The 17,335-nt window shown below is 38.5% G+C and overlaps 3 protein-coding genes across 3 annotated transcripts; 1 reads left to right on the plus strand and 2 right to left on the minus strand.

The window, feature by feature from the left end:
* Nucleotides 1-1,518: 1,518 nt before the first annotated feature.
* poll (polymerase (DNA directed), lambda) lies at nt 1,519-7,150 on the minus strand. The gene is made up of 9 exons (XM_042485279.1): nt 7,103-7,150; nt 6,008-6,151; nt 5,531-5,828; nt 5,149-5,266; nt 4,656-4,994; nt 4,312-4,485; nt 3,436-3,564; nt 2,633-2,801; nt 1,519-2,533 (listed from the first exon to the last, which is right to left on the minus strand). Exons 2-9 carry the CDS (start codon nt 6,120-6,122, stop codon nt 2,172-2,174), a joined length of 1,704 nt encoding a protein of 567 aa, XP_042341213.1. The 5' UTR covers nt 6,123-6,151; nt 7,103-7,150; the 3' UTR covers nt 1,519-2,171.
* A 224-nt stretch (nt 7,151-7,374) lies between these two features.
* dpcd (deleted in primary ciliary dyskinesia homolog (mouse)) lies at nt 7,375-9,913 on the plus strand. The gene is made up of 6 exons (XM_042485696.1): nt 7,375-7,465; nt 8,117-8,197; nt 8,314-8,438; nt 8,606-8,739; nt 8,905-9,007; nt 9,449-9,913. Exons 1-6 carry the CDS (start codon nt 7,402-7,404, stop codon nt 9,551-9,553), a joined length of 612 nt encoding a protein of 203 aa, XP_042341630.1. The 5' UTR covers nt 7,375-7,401; the 3' UTR covers nt 9,554-9,913.
* A 2,279-nt stretch (nt 9,914-12,192) lies between these two features.
* On the minus strand, nt 12,193-17,071 carry fgf8b (fibroblast growth factor 8 b). Its single transcript, XM_042485482.1, has 5 exons — nt 16,430-17,071; nt 16,305-16,341; nt 15,523-15,703; nt 13,379-13,485; nt 12,193-13,118 (listed from the first exon to the last, which is right to left on the minus strand). The coding sequence occupies exons 1-5, from the start codon at nt 16,486-16,488 to the stop codon at nt 12,822-12,824; spliced, it is 681 nt and encodes a 226-aa protein (XP_042341416.1). The 5' UTR covers nt 16,489-17,071; the 3' UTR covers nt 12,193-12,821.
* Between the last annotated feature and the right edge of the window lie 264 nt (nt 17,072-17,335).

Below are 17,335 nucleotides of genomic sequence, written 5' to 3' on the forward strand. Positions count from 1 at the left end.
TGTGAGACGTGATAAATGACTGGAGAGAGGTTTTTATTGTTATTAGAGACTATGTGTTTGGACCAGAGGCCGCTCAAATGATGTTGTATGTCATCAGCCAGTTTGTACTGCAACTCAAATGAGGCTAAATAATTAGGTCTCAAATGTTTACAGAAAACATACCCTGTTGATTGTTTTATTGCTAAATTTACAGATATTGCCACTTAATACTCCCTTTGTAAACAATATATTGGAAAATCATTAATATTTGTTAACAAAACAAACTGTCCACATTATTTACTTTGGGATTTTATCCGCTCATAATGTGAAATTGCTTTTTATATTCTTAATATGTACATGCTTAACTGTATTTTGTGCCTTTTTATTTCAATGTTGTCCTCTTTATTGTTGTATTTTTTAAAATTATTTTAGGATGCCTGTTAACATCGAGCAAAGGACTACCAATGACAACTAGTTCCCCGGCTAACTCTTGTGCATTTACATTTGTTTGAATGTGGATTAATGTAAATAAATAAATAAATTACAAAATTATAAATATAGAAACTATTTATCATAGCTAAAATGTATTGTCTTATAATATTTAGAGGCTTTACTGTCATATATTAACAGTAAATATACTTCACACCTTGTGTGTAATTCAGTTATTTTGTGCAAGTATCAATAATGAGCATACAGTATCTTTTTAAGTGAAAGGTTTATGTAGTGTATTTACCAAATATCGTCCCTGATCTATTTAAATGTCATACTCTATTTTAAATTTATGTAATTTGCATTTTTTATTTTATTCTATTTTTTAGCACTCAATCACTTAATTATTTTTATTATTATTTTTTTTTCTTGCTTCAGACTCTCGAGCTGTCAAACGTGAATTTCCTCAGTGTGGAATTAATAATGATTTTAGCTTATCTTATACCCAAAAGATTTTGGACAGATCTGGAATCGATATTTTGAAACCTCTCATTCAGGGTATTCCTTTAACTTGAGAGATATTATTTGTTACTATGATAATCCAGACAACAGTGTTCTTGTTTATCTCATTAGTTTATTTTAAATGCAATTTCTTTCATATTTCAGACATTCTCCCAGTCACTTCCTAAATTTTCATCTTTTCTCCCAGAATTGAAGGCTTTTTTTCAAATCACTTAGCTTACTAACTAAAAAAAAGTATCAAGCTTTTGGAAAATCATCCATCTTCCACTGAATCCACTGACTGAATATACTTTTTTGATCTGTATGCTCATACTCCTGTTTATCTTTCTTTTTTAATGTTGTTTTTAAATTATTCATTATTTTATGTTGGTTTTTGTCACTTATATTCTTCATCCATACTTGTATCATTCAGATATGTTGTTTTTTATGTGTGCTGTTATTAGTTACCTGATGTTTTGTACATGTTCATTTTGTCAAAAGCCAAAAAAGACACTCATTCCAGACTGTAGCTTGTAAACATAAAATAGTCCTAAATAAACTATTGTGTAGTTCTGAAAAATGAAGGAAGATGCAAGATGAGATGTGCCATTACCCTCTCACATGTTTTATTATCATTACATATCTTTCATAAAACATACAGTATCAATCATCTCTGATATTAAAACATCTTTAAAAAGGGCCAGTTCACTAGTGTTGCCAGAAAATCAAAATTTTCCACTTACCTCTAGTGGTATCTAGCCCCTCACATAGTGTTGGATTTACCTGCTTAAGTTTTGAAATATTCACCTTTGAAACCTTTGATGCAAGCATTATTGAATGGAAGTTTCACAAATTGACTTGAAACTCAACTGCAACTTATCTTTAAACAATGTTCTGGTTCACTAAGATTAATCCTTCTGTTTAAGAAACAGACCATACAGCATTATTCCATTCATTGTATTGGACTGGGGTGCCAGCAGGAGTTTCAGAAGTGGACATTGCAAAACATCAGCACATTCCACCTAAACAATCTGTAGGGACAAATACAGCAGAGGATAAGCAAGAAAAATATATTGTTCTTGATTTGAGTCAACCTGAGCTTTTAAACTGTAGAATAAAATTAGCATTCAAGTCAAACGCTGCTCTTGCATGATCTTTGGAGCAGTTAAACATTCTTAAAAGTGGTTATTTGAACATAATTGCAGCTTCCATTTCATCATCATTTTCTATAAAACCAGAAAACTGATTTACTTGGCTACTCATCACCAGTCCCTTTCATGAGGCTGTCTGTACGGTATGCCTAAAAGACTAAAAACATCCTTCTCTGTCTGTGTAGTAAACGGAGTGCCGCCGTACACCTTCAAGCTACCCTGACGCACCACGTCTTTGTTCAGCGAGTGCTCTGATAAGCTCATGTTTTTTGTCTTTGCCAGAGCTCTCATTGAGCGGTTAAAGTGTGCCGACCCGGTGAAATACATGATAGCGCAAGCAAACTCATTGTAGGGCACTACGATGATGTCAAGCCTGCGATGGCGTTGGCCGGGTCCTGGCAAACGGCAAACACCCAGGTACTTCTTCTGCTCTCCATTCTCCTCATGGCTCACCAGGTCGTCTGTTAAAAAGCCTTAGAAATAAACAGTTGGGTCGTTTTAGGTTTCACTGAAGGAAAACCTACTAACAAGTCATGAGAAAATCCTCAACACCTTAAGAGGATGGAGCTTACCACTGTCATGGAGGATCTGTAACACTTTGCTGAAAACCCCCTTGTGGGACTTGCCATCAGGATGGGTTATAAGCACGTCAACATCTCCACAAGTGGCCTTTCCTCGACGGTACGAGCCACACGCCATTGCCACCAGTCCTGGGTCTATGGTCATGACAGCATCCTTCAACTGCACATTCACGCAAAAAACGACACAAAATATAGGCTATCATTTATCCTGGAGTTTTTTTTATTTATTTTTGGCTCCTCATTAACAGAAAAGCACAGCGCTTACTCTGAATGTTCTCTTGTTTTTATCGTGCCACTGGCAAACAAGTAAGCTATTACCTGTTTGCAGCCAAATACTGGGAGGTAGGCTCGCTAAGGCATCACATATTATTTTGACAAGCCTGAGGGAGTACACGTGCTTTAGTCATCTATATAATGTGCACTTTCTTTTTGGCAGCTTTGAAGGAAAAAGAAACTCCAAGTAATACAATATGAAAACAACTAGCGTTGTACTCAACGCTCTGGAGTGAACAGGTATCTGTGCAGCTACTTTTTTAAGTTTCAAGAGTGAGCGTTCCCCTTTGGGATGCTCCAATCTGTGAGAACACAGTCTGCTTTTCCCATTATCAAACAGTCAAGGAAAGCTGACACAAACTTTTTCCTCCTTAAAGCCCTCTGCTTTCAAATTACTGGAGGTTAGAGGGGGAATCTTTTTCAAAGATATCTCACCTCTTTGTTCTTGGATGAACATATTCAAGTGGTGAAAGATGCAGTCGTCATGACAGAGTAATACACAATGAATGAAAAAGCATTACCACTTTCTCTATGGCTGCTGCTTCTTCTCTGGGCATGCGGTTGAGAAAGTCATCGTAGTGTTTGAGTCCTATTTTCTGAGTGTTGCTCAGGTGGGCTTTTGTGCGGATGTCCTCCAAAGTGCGAAATCCCTTAAAGACAAATAGTATGTTTAGAGTGTCATCAAAGAATACGATCTGTTCTACATTAGATATTGATCTCTTAAAGGGACAGTTAGCACCTATATCGAAAAATGCATATTTTTTGTCTTGCCTGTAGTACTGCTTATCAGTCTTGGTTGTTTTGATGCAAGTTGCAGAGTGTTGGAGATAACGGCTGTAGAGATGTCTGTCTTTTCTGGCATATAATGAACCTAGATGGCATTCTGCCTGTGGTGCTCAAAGCGCCACAAAAAAATACATTTTAAAACTCAGCAGCAACGTCTCTTTCCAGAAGCCATGACCGAGTTACTTAAAATTAGATTAAAAATAAACTTGTCTGTGCTCTCTGGTGGACAAAGTATGGAGACATTGTTTCTTAGTAACCTCAAGCATATCCTTGGCCTTTCTGTAATATCTTGTTAGTTATCAAATAACACAAACACCAATATATAGGTAATAAACTGTTATCAGTACTATATCCTGATTATTATATACTGATTTATCAGTAAGGCTGTAATCCAGAGTTTCAGTGTGGACTGTATTTCTATTATCTGAGTCCAACATATCTGTTAGCGCAAGCAGATATCTTGTCACAGAGTCGTAAATTGTACTTTGATGTGAATAGCCCACAGGCGATTAAAACAGCCTTGGTGCAATATAAGAAAAGCAAGCCTGCAGTCATATCAAATTCAAGAATGACAGTGACATTTTAATTCTGTGTGTGTGTGTGTGTCTTACCTGTTGGTACCACAGCTGTGCAGTTTTCGTCCCTGCACCCCAGATGTTAGTAAAAAGCTCCAACACTGGCACAGCCTCACCGATGTGATCCAGCTTCCGCAGGTGACCACTTTCCATGATCTCATCAATTTTGTCAGCCATGCTCTTCCCAATTCCCGGGATCTGACAAGCTTCCTAAAACAAATGAAAAATATTTTTGTATTTAAAAAAAAAAGAAAATAGACAAAATAATCCCTGTATTATGCACTAAAAAAAATAACCTTGTCAACCAACCAAAAATACTTCATACAGTTTATCCAACAACTATAACAGCATCATAATAAAAAGCATCTGCATCAGCTTACCTGATACGACGTAACAGGCTTGTGGTAACTCTTGAGTGCGTTGACAGCCTTGGAGTAGCTCAGCGCCCTCCACTTGTCCCCCTGGTGTGTGTAGGCCTTGGCCAGCACTTCCAGTTTGTCTGTGATGTGTTTGTTGAAGTTGTTACTTTTGGACTGAGAGGACTGGGCACAGACCCACTTCCCTGAGACCACCTTCTGAGCAGCGGAGTCTGGACTGGGGTTGAGACTGCAGCCAGGAGTCTCCTCTTTGGGGTGCTGGCCAGTGATGAGAGCTTCCAGGTCACTCTGAGAAACCCCGTCTTCGTCTCCTCGCACTTCCTCTTTAGTGTCTGGGAATGTCTGAGAGTAACGTGAAATGTTAAACAGTAGTAACAATCCATCACACAGACTTGTTGTTTTTATGTGTTCAAGGTCTAGCATTTGTCCCCTACTGTGCCAAATAATTACTGACTGCAAAACCTGCAAAACCTGTACACATGACCTGGAAACCTACTTTGTCTGTGGTGTCCTCTTGTTTTGTTTGATTTGGTTCTGGCTCTAGAATAGTTTCTGCAGCGGGCTTGACACTCGGTAACTCCTCTTTAATGTTTTCATGCTGTGTTTCAGATTCCCTAAACAGGAATAACATTAAAAACATTAAGAAACTGACGACTCACTGAATTCCTGACATATATGTGCTGTGTCAGTGTCAACACAGTTTGTAAATGCTTTGATTTTAAAGCATTAATGTGACGTATAAGTGACAAGTAAATACACATTCACCATGGCATGCTTTTCTGCAGTTAATTGACACGCACAAGTCTATGTGATCAATTGGAAACATCATGACATACAGGTTAGCATTCTAAAAAAAATATGATGAAGTCATTACAAACCTCTTGGGTAAAAGAAGGCTGTAGCTGTCCACATCCAACAGCTGTTTCTCACCGATGCACAAGCTCAACCAAATGCACTTCACCAGTTGGACTCCAGAGGGCATACAATCGACTTTTAGTAAGCGCAGAGCTCTTTCACAGTCCATGCTGTCATCCACAACAACATGTGTGACACTGGGACACAGCGAACTCTCCGTCTGTCCTCCATTCTGCTGAATTTGTCTTTGAAAGATCTGGCATCGTGCATTTCCTATTCCAGCAGGCAGGATGTACACTGTGACACCATTAAAGGTGTTTCCTGGGACAGAAGAGAACAATGTGTTAGAATAAGCAAATATGTTAAATTTTCTGGCTGATTTTTTGTTTTTTTCCTCTTAATCCATCTCTCTTACACAGCTTTAAGATTTTTGTCAGTCTTTCTTACACAAATGCACACACACACACACACACACACACACACTGACACAGAGTAACAACCTGTGACATCACATTCTTCAGGTTTCTTCTTTACCGGGGGTGCATCCTTTCCTGAAAATACTTTGGCTCTTTTAACTTTGGGAAAGGCTTTCATAATTCCGTGACGAGGCTCCATCTCGTCTCTTGAAGGGGGGCGCCAGTGGCCTATGACATAGAGAGCAGAATTATTAAGTTAGCTATAACTTTGCAAATTAAAACCCACCCACAAATCTAGATCATAAGTTATATATCACTAATTTTACACTAATATATAGTAATAATAACTGAGTATGTAGTGAGTTCATGCAGATAGACTAAGCAAAATTAGCAAATTTAAGTATTAAACCTTTGATAGTCATTCTTTTTGCTTGCCATTACTTTGCTTTTTATATTTTAAATTCTACTGTAGTTTTTGAAAGACACACTTTGATGTTAGTAGCATTACACTTGGTCTCATATTCAAAAAAAGTAGTTAAGTAACAGAATTTAAGTAATGTAATCTAATTTCAGTATAAACGTTATACTTCACTTAACTAAGCAGCACAAAACTGAAGTACAATGACCTAAAAATTGTTCCACAGTACTAAACTAAATGCAATTTGTGCCACTCCAACCCTGCAACGTGAATAATGCCTAGTACTACACTGTAAAGTACGTTACATTTCTCGTACAGTTACTGCATAAAAATGCTCTGCATTGTCAACATCAGCGTACACTTTATACTACCAGTATATAATCATATAGCACTAGACACAGGAAAAGAAAATGTGGGATATGTTTCGGCTTGTATCTACTGCTGCTTTATCTATCACAGCTGTTTATCCTGCTCCGTAAAACAGACACAGTAATCCAATCTGTGATATTACAACATAGACAAAAAGTATATCGCGATCAAAATATACAGCATACGTTAAAAAAGATGTATAGTTTTCGTGGTTTGCTAACTTCCTTTAGCTCGTTAAAACGCTAACCACAACAAACAGGCGATGTTAGACTGTTTCAACTTTTATTTCCACTCAGTATTTAAATTATGATATAATTCATTTCAACATATCCAAATATAATTTAACAATTTAAGCTGAAAACTCTCTAAACTGTGATATTGTTGGCTCTTACCCCTGGTCAGATGGAACCATACGCACACAAAACACGGAAAACTAAACGGACAACGTTCCATTTAAATGTTGTACTTCCGGGTTATTTATTTATTTATTTATTTATTAAATTGTAGGCCATCTAAATTATACCCTAAATGCACATGACACATCTTGGTTGTTTTGCATATATTTTAATGATGATAAAGCTGTAACATCATTAATTCTATAAAATGTTCCTATTTGGAGTTTGACCTCGGTTGCTGTGGTTACGGTTTGAGTCCGGAAGTGGCTCTCTGCAACAGAAACATCTTTAGAAACATGGCTGTGCGCAGCTGGAGTGACATCCTAAAATCCTCAAAGAAAACAGCTTTGATACACGATGGTGAGTAACTTAGAAAAAAAGAGAAATTATTTATTCAAATAGAAAGGTTTGCTTTTGTCAGCGTGGCAGAATTAGCGTCGTTTAGCCAGACTTGGACTGCTAGCTAACTTTCCAGCTATCATAAATGCTACAAGGCAACAAGCAGGTGGCACAACTGACCATGCAGCTTATCACACACGTTGTTTAAACATACATAGACCGTAAACACATACATTTTTAAGATTTAGCACAATGTCTGAAAACGTTGTGTCCTAAAAAGAGGTACAATGTGACTCATTGCTCTCTGGATGTCTTTACAGTCTAGTTAAGCTTTTAATTTAAGCATTTAACTAATTGTAAGATCTTATTTATCCATAAGTCTGGTTTGCTTTCCTCTTAGCATCTCTGCTCACTTAACACGCATTCCTGTTACAGTACCCTTTAGATATTCATGTTCTTCTCTGATTACAGCCATTAGAACAGTTTTTATTTGACAAAAATGCATAGTTATTGTAGTTTGTATGATGAAAGACATGTTCAATATACAGCTTTCTTCGTCCTGAGAATGAACACATGTAATGTTGTGTTAGTGCCGACATTAGTTGGCTTTTTTGTGCTTCTGTTTTAGGCTAGATTGTATTAAAACCCTTTTTAAATTTCATCTTCTCTCAGGAAAAAGGAAGATCCACTACCTTTTTACAGATGGAAAAGAAATGGCAGAAGAGTATGACCTGAAAACAGACGAGCTCATTGGTAAGATATTGAGCTCATTGGTAAGATATTGAGTCACATACAGCAGCATGTAGAAGCGGACGGTCTGGATTTCATTATGCCTCTATTTTTCTAAAAAAAATTTTGATTCTTTTCAGTACGAAAGTGGCGCCATAAAAGCACACTTGGAGCTCAGGGCCAATGGCAGGTAGAGGTTGGGGAGCCACTTTCTGGCCCTGTCACTGCTTCGAATTCGGAGTTGATCAAGGAGAATTGCTCCAACGTAGGTTTTTTCTCTATCTTGTCTATGATTTTGACTTTAGAAATACAATTTAGTTCCTTCATTTTCTAATGTGCTTTTCTTGTTTAAGTTCTCCTTGATCATTTTTAGAGAAAATTCCAGTTGATGTCTTATCTGTAAAATGGATTTGAATGTTTCTGCCTCCACAGCCTGTGTTAATTCGGAAAGACACAAAGTCCATCTTTCAGTGGAGAATCCGCAACCTTCCCTACCCCAAAGATGTCTTCAGTGTTTCTGTGGAGCCATCTGAGAGATGCATCATTATAAAAACTTCTAACAAGAAGTAAATATGCATAAGAACACTGGGTTTCTTTTGACATCTTTTCATTCACTTTTAAACTTGTTGCATGTAATCCTTATGTCCTCCCTATAGGTGGCACTGTATACAATACATTTGCCATTAGAGTGGCTTGACAAACCTGTGACATCCTCTCCATGTCTTTCACAGGTATTATAAAAAGTTAAGTATTACTGATTTAGATCGCAGTCAGCTGCCATTGGACAACTCCGCCCTAAGCTTCACTCACGCCAGCAACACTTTAATTGTCAGCGTAAGTCCTACACGACAATGAAAAATGAAAGAATCTACACCACTGATTGAAAATATAAAGATTCAAGTATTAAAGCTTATTTTTTTTAGATATATGTTTTAACCTGAAATGTCAAGTGCAGGGACCAACATGATATAATCTCAGCCATCTCAACAGTTGCAAAAGTATCTGCATAAGTTAAAGCATTCTATGCAAATCGTATGGATAAGATACAGTTGTGTTTTTTTTCTGAGATTTTGTACGCTATTTCTTCTCTGTGCACCTGCAATTCATGTCTAAGTTTTTGACATTACATATATTTTTAAGGCTACAACATTTGCTGTTTTTGTGTTATATTTGCTTTATATTTTGCACACTCTTTCAACATGACGACACTGAAGGATCTGCAGGAGGGAGACGGGGAGAATGTTGAAGTAATTATTTTTCTTCTCTCTTGTCCAGTACAAGAAACCTAAGGAGATCTTAACCCTTGAACAGGAGCTACTGAAGGAGCTGAAAAAACTGAAGGGGACCGGCGAAGGGGACGTTGACTGCAAAACTCAGTGAATTCCGACTGTGGGAGCGAGAGGGACAATTCTGCGTTGCATTTAAAGCAGAACCTCACCGCATAATTTCCTAGTCATATGTGAGCCCTGTTTATTTTTTTTTTAGCCGATCCCCTCATTAAGAAGACCTTTACACAGTGCCTTGTGAGTGGTTAAAAGCTTCTATTTGTGTTTACTAATTAGATGATGTATTAGAGTTGTTTGTGTTGAAAGTTTCATTTATATTTGATACAGGCATATTCAGTGAAACATACTATGCGTGTATTGATGTCTCACAACCAGATTTATTAGCTTTGACACTGATATGTGAAACTGTTTTTTTCACATTTAAAAAAAAAAAAAAAGTTGAATTGTATCTCAACAGTTTCTATTTTTGCTTCTTGTTACCAAACCTACTGGGGAGCAATTTTGATGGAGGTCACATAACCTACCACCCTCCTTTCATTGATGTCCTTGTAAAACACTCAAAACACACAATGCCTCATCCCTGTTCGTTCCGGGTCACTGTTACGAGCACAACCCATTTGTGTTAACTGAATACCCTCATGTTCCTTGCATGTAGCGGGCCACCCTGAAAGCCATTACTGAAACTCTGGTCAGCGAGCGAGCTAGTGTTACTGTTTCCCTTCACAACAGAGGGTCACTTTGACTCTGTGAGCTCCAGCTCAAGCTACTACACACACACACGTCAGACATAGGTGCAACTTTTGCAATGAATTTGATATTATTGTCTCACAAAGACATATATAAAAAAGGTATTTATGCTTTTTGATTTTTTTAATTCTAGAAAAGGAATAGAATTTTACAGGTCCAGGCTTGAAAATGGGATATTTGTCTACTTTTCCACAAGTCAAATAAAAAAAAATACACTGTCTGGTCAGAAATACTTAGACAGTGGATAAAAAAATAACAGTTCTGTTTAAAAGAGACAATGGCATTTAAATATAGCTTGTTTTAACGGTGTGATTCCTTGCATTTTTTTACCACTTGTCCAAACCCAGAGAGCAAGTGCAAAAAGCAGAGACAAAACCACAGGTCTCGCTCACCATTGTGCTTTGTCTTTTTCCAGATGGAAAGAACAGGAATTAAATACAAGAAAACATTTTAAACTGAGCCTGTCCTGTTGTTTTGCAAATTCCTGTGAGACTTTTGTTTTTGTTTGACTTGATAAAAATGCATACTTAATGAGCTAGTTTGCCTCTGTGGTTTTTAAACAGGTGCTATATTACCAGAGTTACCACACATTGTCATGGACAAAATTTTAAAACTTTTCCATAACCTTTCTATTTCTGAATTTTTACTTTTATTTTTACAGTTTCTGTCTATTTTAAATGGTGTAATTTGGAAATTTTCAAAGAAAACGTGCCCTTCAAACCCATTTTCTTGAAAAAAAGAAAACAGAAAAGCAAAACAAATCACCAAAACTGTTAAAGTTTTCTATAAATATTACCATATAAAAAAGTAAAAGAAAGAAAACATTTGGAAGGTATGTTTTCCTCAAAAAATAGGCAGTAAAAAAAAAAAAGAAAAAAAAAAAAGACATTTAAAGTTGCATGCCCTTCCCCTGAGCCAAAAGTGCTTAAAGATGATTTTACATTCCTTGTGGCATACATGAAGGGAGAAGACAGAACCCAGGGAGAAAATGAGGAAATTTTCATGGTAAATAATAGAGCTATGTTGCATTGTCAGCCACAGCACATATATTCACCATTATATTACATTAGGGTAACTAATTTGTTACACACAACACATTTCCATGACAAAACTCTAAGTGATCTTTACTAGTTCCATGACTTTTCCAGGCCTGGAAAATATTAATGTGAAATTCATGACTTTTCCAGGTTTTCCAGGACCGTGGGAACCCTGTAATACTACTTCTGTTAAGTGGATGCCCTGAATACAAAAACATTCATTCTGAGATCTTAATTTTCGTTATTTATTTTAGTGCTTTACAATTTTAAGAGTTCAAGCTGCTATCAAAACAAAGTCCCACGGGCAGCAAACACCAACTAACAAATTGGACATCCAGCTCATGCACTGTGAGAGCAGCCGAGTCCTTCTGTTCAGGGTCTTCTTCCTCCCCTGTCGTTTGGCCTCTGATGGTCATGCTCAACTGCTTCTGGGAAGAAGGGTTTCTTTTCTGCCTCCCTTTCATTCCCGAATGCCTCTTCCCAGCCATTCCCCCTCTTTCAGCCAATGCCACATTTTGCCACACAGGCCCCGATGCTTTTTCTGCAAAACCCTCTGATCAAATGGGCCCTTTGTGAAACCTCATATAAAAGGGCATGTTATACAATAGTACCCCTCCCTGTGTGACTGGCTTCTTTTTGATAACTGACCCCTCCTCGTGTTATTATTCGAACCCACTATTGTATAACATGCCCTTTTATATGAGGTTTCACAAAGGGCCCATTTGATCAGAGGGTTACGGTGTGCGATCGTGAGAAATGCAACTACATGGTGGTAACCTTTGTTTGGGCCAAAATGGTGGGCTGACCTCATCGCTTTTAATGCATAGCTCGGGCCATTCAGGCCCAAGTCTCACTTGCTGAGCACATTGAATTCAGTAGCCTGTCACAGATATTGCCCCTCAGTTATCTGGGTCTCCAGCTTGAAGAAGAAGAAGAAGAAAAAAAACAAGTTTTTTAAGGACAACCAACAATGTATGCTCGCTTTCCATCCAAAAACAACCACACAAGAGAAAAGCAGAGCAGCTTGTGAACAGATTCTTTAGTGGTTTTAATATACACTCTACAATAAATATTCCCATCATTTGACACAATTTACATTTTTACAGTAAAAATATATTCATATATGTAGAAAAAGAAACAGGTTATTCTCCAGAATGGCCTCCTAAATGCATGTCGACTGAGACTCAGATGCTGTAACCACAAGAAAATCCACAGATAGCTGCCGTGTCTAGCTTCATTGTACTTGTTTCTCTTTCAAACATTCTTTGTTGCAGAGCTCGCTTCAGAGGTTTTCATTCAGGACGATATCTTTGAGCCCTTCAGACTTTAACTGCCCCCTGATTTAATAAGTAAAAATCTGTCCTACAGTCTGTCTGAACTGGAAATAACTAGCAGATTAGATAGTCAATGGTTACATACAATCCAGTACAAAGAATTACACAAAAGTCCACAAAATGAGAAAAAAAAGTGTATGGGCACTTGACTGTAAAAGTTAATTTCTCTGGGAGCACTTGTTTCCCCTTGTAGTGGTTCTTCTGTGCTGGGTCGTCCACAGTTCTTCCTCAGTGGTTTCAGTCCTCAGCGGCCCCCTGGGCGCTGGTGATGGGAATGTTTAGTCCGCTTGCCCAAAGGGTGCGCAGGGACACGCAGAGGAAGGACATCAAACGGCCTCCTCTCACTCAGCAAGTGCCCCCTGGGTAGCCGCTTCATGAAGTGGGCCTCCCTCTGGTGCTGCTTGGTCTTGGAGGCCTTCCTCGGACGGCCCTTGCGTGTGAAAGCCATGTACCAGCCCTCGTACTTGGCGTTCTGCAGCGCCGTGTAGTTGTTTTCCAGAACAATCTCGGTGAAGATGCAGTCTTTGCCTCGTCCTTTCCGCTGGGAAAGAAAAAGAGGAGGTTAGAAGCTGAGGTATGTTGGACAATTTCCAGGAAGCGGAAACATTGCCTGGATTACCAGACGATCAAATATCCTTTGAAACCTTGAGAGAGCTACTCAGACAAATTGAAAATCAAATTTGTCCTTGCTTCGAATGTGTCTCAACAATGTGTTGCCATAAGCTGCAAAATCAGGATTAACATTTCGAGGGAAGAAACAAACTTCAAGATGTTGCCGCAAAACTATGAATTCCAGATTACCTTGCCGATCAGCTTCCCCCTCTTGTTCATACATATGTAGTATCCTGTCTTCACCCCTTTAATGCGGACACGGCTTCCAAAAGAATCCGTCTCCACCTCCAGTTTAGCTGCACAGACAAAACAAATCACAAATAATAAGACCACACAGTTCTGACACGGAGATTATGAGGTTACAGCATGTGAGACAAATGTGTTCTTAATGTATGGTGGAAAGTGTAATAAAGTTACATTATGTCATCATTAAATGTCAGTAAATGGTTTTGAAACAATCAACCAGAATCATGAAGATGACAAATAAATTCCCTCTTAACCCTTTTATGGTCCAGTAGCCGCCTTCAACAAAGCATGCAAGCTGTCCAAAATAGCACCAAATGATAGTGCTTTTGCACGGCGCGATTGTTGTTGAACGTCTGTAAATGCCGTGCTGTGATGCAGTTCAGACTGGGGATAAAGGAGAGTGAGAATACTGTGGTCAGGGACACAGCCACAAGCACAGAGCAGCGGTCAGATTTGGGCCGGTTACAAGAGTGACACCCACTTAGGATGTGTGGCCAATGTGTGCATGACTGACTCTGTCTCCCTCTGTGTGTGTGTGTGTGTGTGTGTGTAGGACGAGAAATTTAAAAGACAAAAGAGCACACAGGAGAGGCAAGGAGAGGAAAAGGTATAAAGTGAAGATGCTGACTTCACCGCTCCTTATAAATTGAGTCATACATTGAGTTGTAAAGCAATGAAAATTCCTCATAAAATGAGCCTCCAAAAAAGCAGGCAGCAGCAGCAGCAGCAGGCATTGAGACAGGGATGGATGGTGGTGGCTGTGGTGGAAAGATGGCTAGACACACCAAAATCCTTTGGTGACAGGATTTAACTTTAAGACATTTTTTTCCCCCTGGTTGCTGCAAGGACTCTCTCTCTCTCTCTGAAGTCCATCATAACAGGTGTCAAGGACTTTCTAGACACACTAAAGAAATAAATCATCTTCATAAGGCCATAAAAAGATGGCAACACTGATGCCACTAACGATGTTTACAATTGCTACTCCTGTTTCTCCTGGCTCACAAATTTTCCTACAGGCTGCCAAAAACGACATAATTTATAAGGCTTTTCAACACCGCCCCGTGCACCATTGAATTTAAACAATTCAAGTGTTTGTAATGTGCACGTTTCCTATTTTATTGTTTTCCCTAGGTTTAAAAGCAATGAAATGTAAAAAAAAGATGGCCTTTAGCTGTCATCGGTTCAGAATAATCTGACTATAACACACCGGGGCTTCAAGTAAAGTAGCTTTATCATTTCAAACATAATAAAGAGGGTTCCAGGACATTTTACAAATAAGTTTTCAAAACTTTTCCTTGACTTTTCCATAATATTTTCCCCCAATTTAAACACTTTATAATAAGGGCAGACTTTAAAACATTTACTTTGCAGCAATTTGCAAAAATGCAAACAGCTATAGCGCCTGCTATCTTTACTCAAAAGATGGACATTCCTGCATTAACTAGCTTCATATGCCAATAGAGCAGACCAGCACATACAGGTACTTTGCAGAACATTAAGGCTGCACCTCTTTTGGGGGGATAAATAACCGAAAATCCAGTCAACGATCAAGCAGCACAACACTATATTTTGACTATAACAAATTTTGTGTAATTTTAAGCATGTTTTGGCAATTCTTTGAATGTAATTTAAACAATAGCCAAAACTTTTATTCAAAACTTTTTCAAAACATTAAATGAATTCCAAACCATTGCCAGGCCTGGAAAACAGTTTTCCTAATTTCATAGCTTTTCCAGGAATTTCATGACCACAGGTACCCTGATTAAAAGTGCTCCCACTGAACATATGACATATATGGACTTTAGTTTAGCCATTTATCATGGAATTATGTTGAATGTGTAATTAAACTCCAGAAAAAGTAAATTTGCTAAGTTGTCAAAATCTGTTTAAACATGTATTCTCGCGATAATTAGTTTTTTTTCTCATCATTTGACCTAACTAACCTTGTTCTGCCCTTGTTCTGAGACATAGACTACACTTTTTAATTGGATTCTGAATTATGTTTTGTTTTTCTTTTCTTGTTGTTTTATTTTAAGTTGTATTTTTTTTGGCTCTTTAAATAATTTTCATCACTCTTTTTTCCCTACCGTGCACCGCTCCGTCGTCTCCGTTGGCGTTGACCCTCTTGTTGGCCAGGACCTGGACGTGTTTCCCGCTGGTGCGGCTGTACAGCTGGTAGGTCCGAGTCAACCTGCGGCTCATCCGGTCCGACAGCCGGCTCTGCTCGGTGACATGGTGCTTGAAATTAGGAGGGGACTGCACAGTGTTCTGACGGACAATAGAAAACACATGTCATGAAATTTGAAATGGCTTTTTAATGTTGCAGGTTTTTTTTTTAACTTTTCATCTCAGGGGAAAAAAAGTCAAAAATGAGAGAGAGACTAAAGCTTGCCAGTCAAACAGCAGAGGCCCAGGTCCACAGTTCATTATGTCATTCATCACATTTAAATAATACATTCTGCTTCTCTTTCATTTATTTGTACACGTGCAGTATCTTTTTTGGAGATGCTTTCATGGACCCTCGGGGATGACATTTCCCTCTGATGGGTTGTTTTTACCACCGATGATCTTTCACCCCTTTTTGACTTCTCTTTTTTTCCTCATTTCAGCCGTTCTCTATCCACATGTGTTTTAACAATTACTTTTTTAGGCTGGAGCTTACCTCTTTTCAAGATGTTTGAATTGTTGCCAATTGCCATAGCGCTCATAATAAAATGTTTTCATTGTTATTGCAGCCTATTGCAGATGCAGAGACGCTGAACTATGAGCCGCTGAGCACGGCGCCTGCATACCTGTTAAGTTTTACCTACTTAATTATAGAACTTAACGCAACATTAATGCTTTTTATTGAAGTGAAAATGTGAGTTACCTGTGCGTAAAAGCAAAGCGCCGTGAACTGAAGTAACCTGAAGGGAAAACAGAAAAAATAAGCATGTTGCTCAAATTCAGTGTCTCACATGTGCAACTAAATTATCTTGGCATCTCTTTACTTACAGATAACCTAACCTCGATGTTCTCAGCCTCATCTTGTAATAGTTCAAATATTGCTTCATGAATACTCCACTGATTCGCTGCTGGAAGCTCTCAGAAATAAAGTTCCTCCTGATGGGGATTTCAGATAAGTTTTATCCCCCTCTTGTGACACATAGAAGGTGATAGCCGTGACAATTAAGAGATCCAAAACTGTCAGGGTCCCATGCGGATACGGGATCAGCTCTCCTCTCTGCTGAAACATTAAAAAGTCCAAAAGATTTAAAGGCGCTGCAGTGCCAATCCAAACTGAAAGTCCGGAGAGAAAAGTGTCGCTGTCACCATCAAATCCTCACAGTGTCCATCACTTTCTCTGCGATGAAGCTTTCAAGTCGAAATAAATCCTCTCTGACATCTTGCTATGACAGAGCAGTGGCGATTATTTTTTTACTCTTACGCACGGATCTCAACGCATCAGCGGTCAGATGCGCGTTGTGAATTTCCTGAAAATACGTGATTAAATAAATTTTAAAAAGTTGAATGAATCCCACCAACACGGCTTTATTGGTCTGCTGTGCCGTTACAGCGATGATGCTTCAGCTGTCCCACTATACGATGCTCAGATGGTAAAAATCTCCAACGTCAACCTTCCTCCCACACGTGTGTTTCTTGCGGTCGCCTCCAGTCCACATACAGCATCTGTCTCCCTCTACATTTAAATACTTTAACTTGCGGGAAAGTCAATATCCTCGGCGAGAGCAGGCGGAGCGTTGGAGCTGGAGCCAATTTGAAACTGAATACTTATTAAAACACTTTGCCTGCACCTATTTGCTCACAAATCCTCAATACACATCCATCTATACGTTGAATGTTTAAACAAGATGAAAAATGGAAATATAAAGTATTTTATTAAGAGAGGAGCTCATTGTT

Source organism: Plectropomus leopardus, chromosome 4 (genome assembly GCF_008729295.1).
Source record: "Plectropomus leopardus isolate mb chromosome 4, YSFRI_Pleo_2.0, whole genome shotgun sequence".
NCBI classification, from domain to species: Eukaryota; Metazoa; Chordata; class Actinopteri; order Perciformes; family Serranidae; genus Plectropomus; species Plectropomus leopardus.

Coding starts and splice junctions, on each gene's coding strand:
- fgf8b (XM_042485482.1), bottom strand. CDS start 16,488: ATGAAGCAATATTTGAACTATTACAAGATGAGGCTGAGAACATCGAGG. Junction 16,342..16,429: donor ACATCGAGGTTAGGTTATCT/GTAAGTAAAGAG, acceptor TTTTCCCTTCAG/GTTACTTCAGTTCACGGCGC. Junction 15,704..16,304: donor CGCTTTGCTTTTACGCACAG/GTAACTCACATT, acceptor ATTGTCCGTCAG/AACACTGTGCAGTCCCCTCC.
- poll (XM_042485279.1), bottom strand. CDS start 6,122: ATGGAGCCTCGTCACGGAATTATGAAAGCCTTTCCCAAAGTTAAAAGA. Junction 5,267..5,530: donor AGCCTTCTTTTACCCAAGAG/GTTTGTAATGAC, acceptor ATTCCTGTTTAG/GGAATCTGAAACACAGCATG. Junction 2,802..3,435: donor CAGCAGCCATAGAGAAAGTG/GTAATGCTTTTT, acceptor GTGAATGTGCAG/TTGAAGGATGCTGTCATGAC.
- dpcd (XM_042485696.1), top strand. CDS start 7,402: ATGGCTGTGCGCAGCTGGAGTGACATCCTAAAATCCTCAAAGAAAACA. Junction 7,466..8,116: donor AACAGCTTTGATACACGATG/GTGAGTAACTTA, acceptor ATCTTCTCTCAG/GAAAAAGGAAGATCCACTAC. Junction 8,439..8,605: donor TCAAGGAGAATTGCTCCAAC/GTAGGTTTTTTC, acceptor CTGCCTCCACAG/CCTGTGTTAATTCGGAAAGA.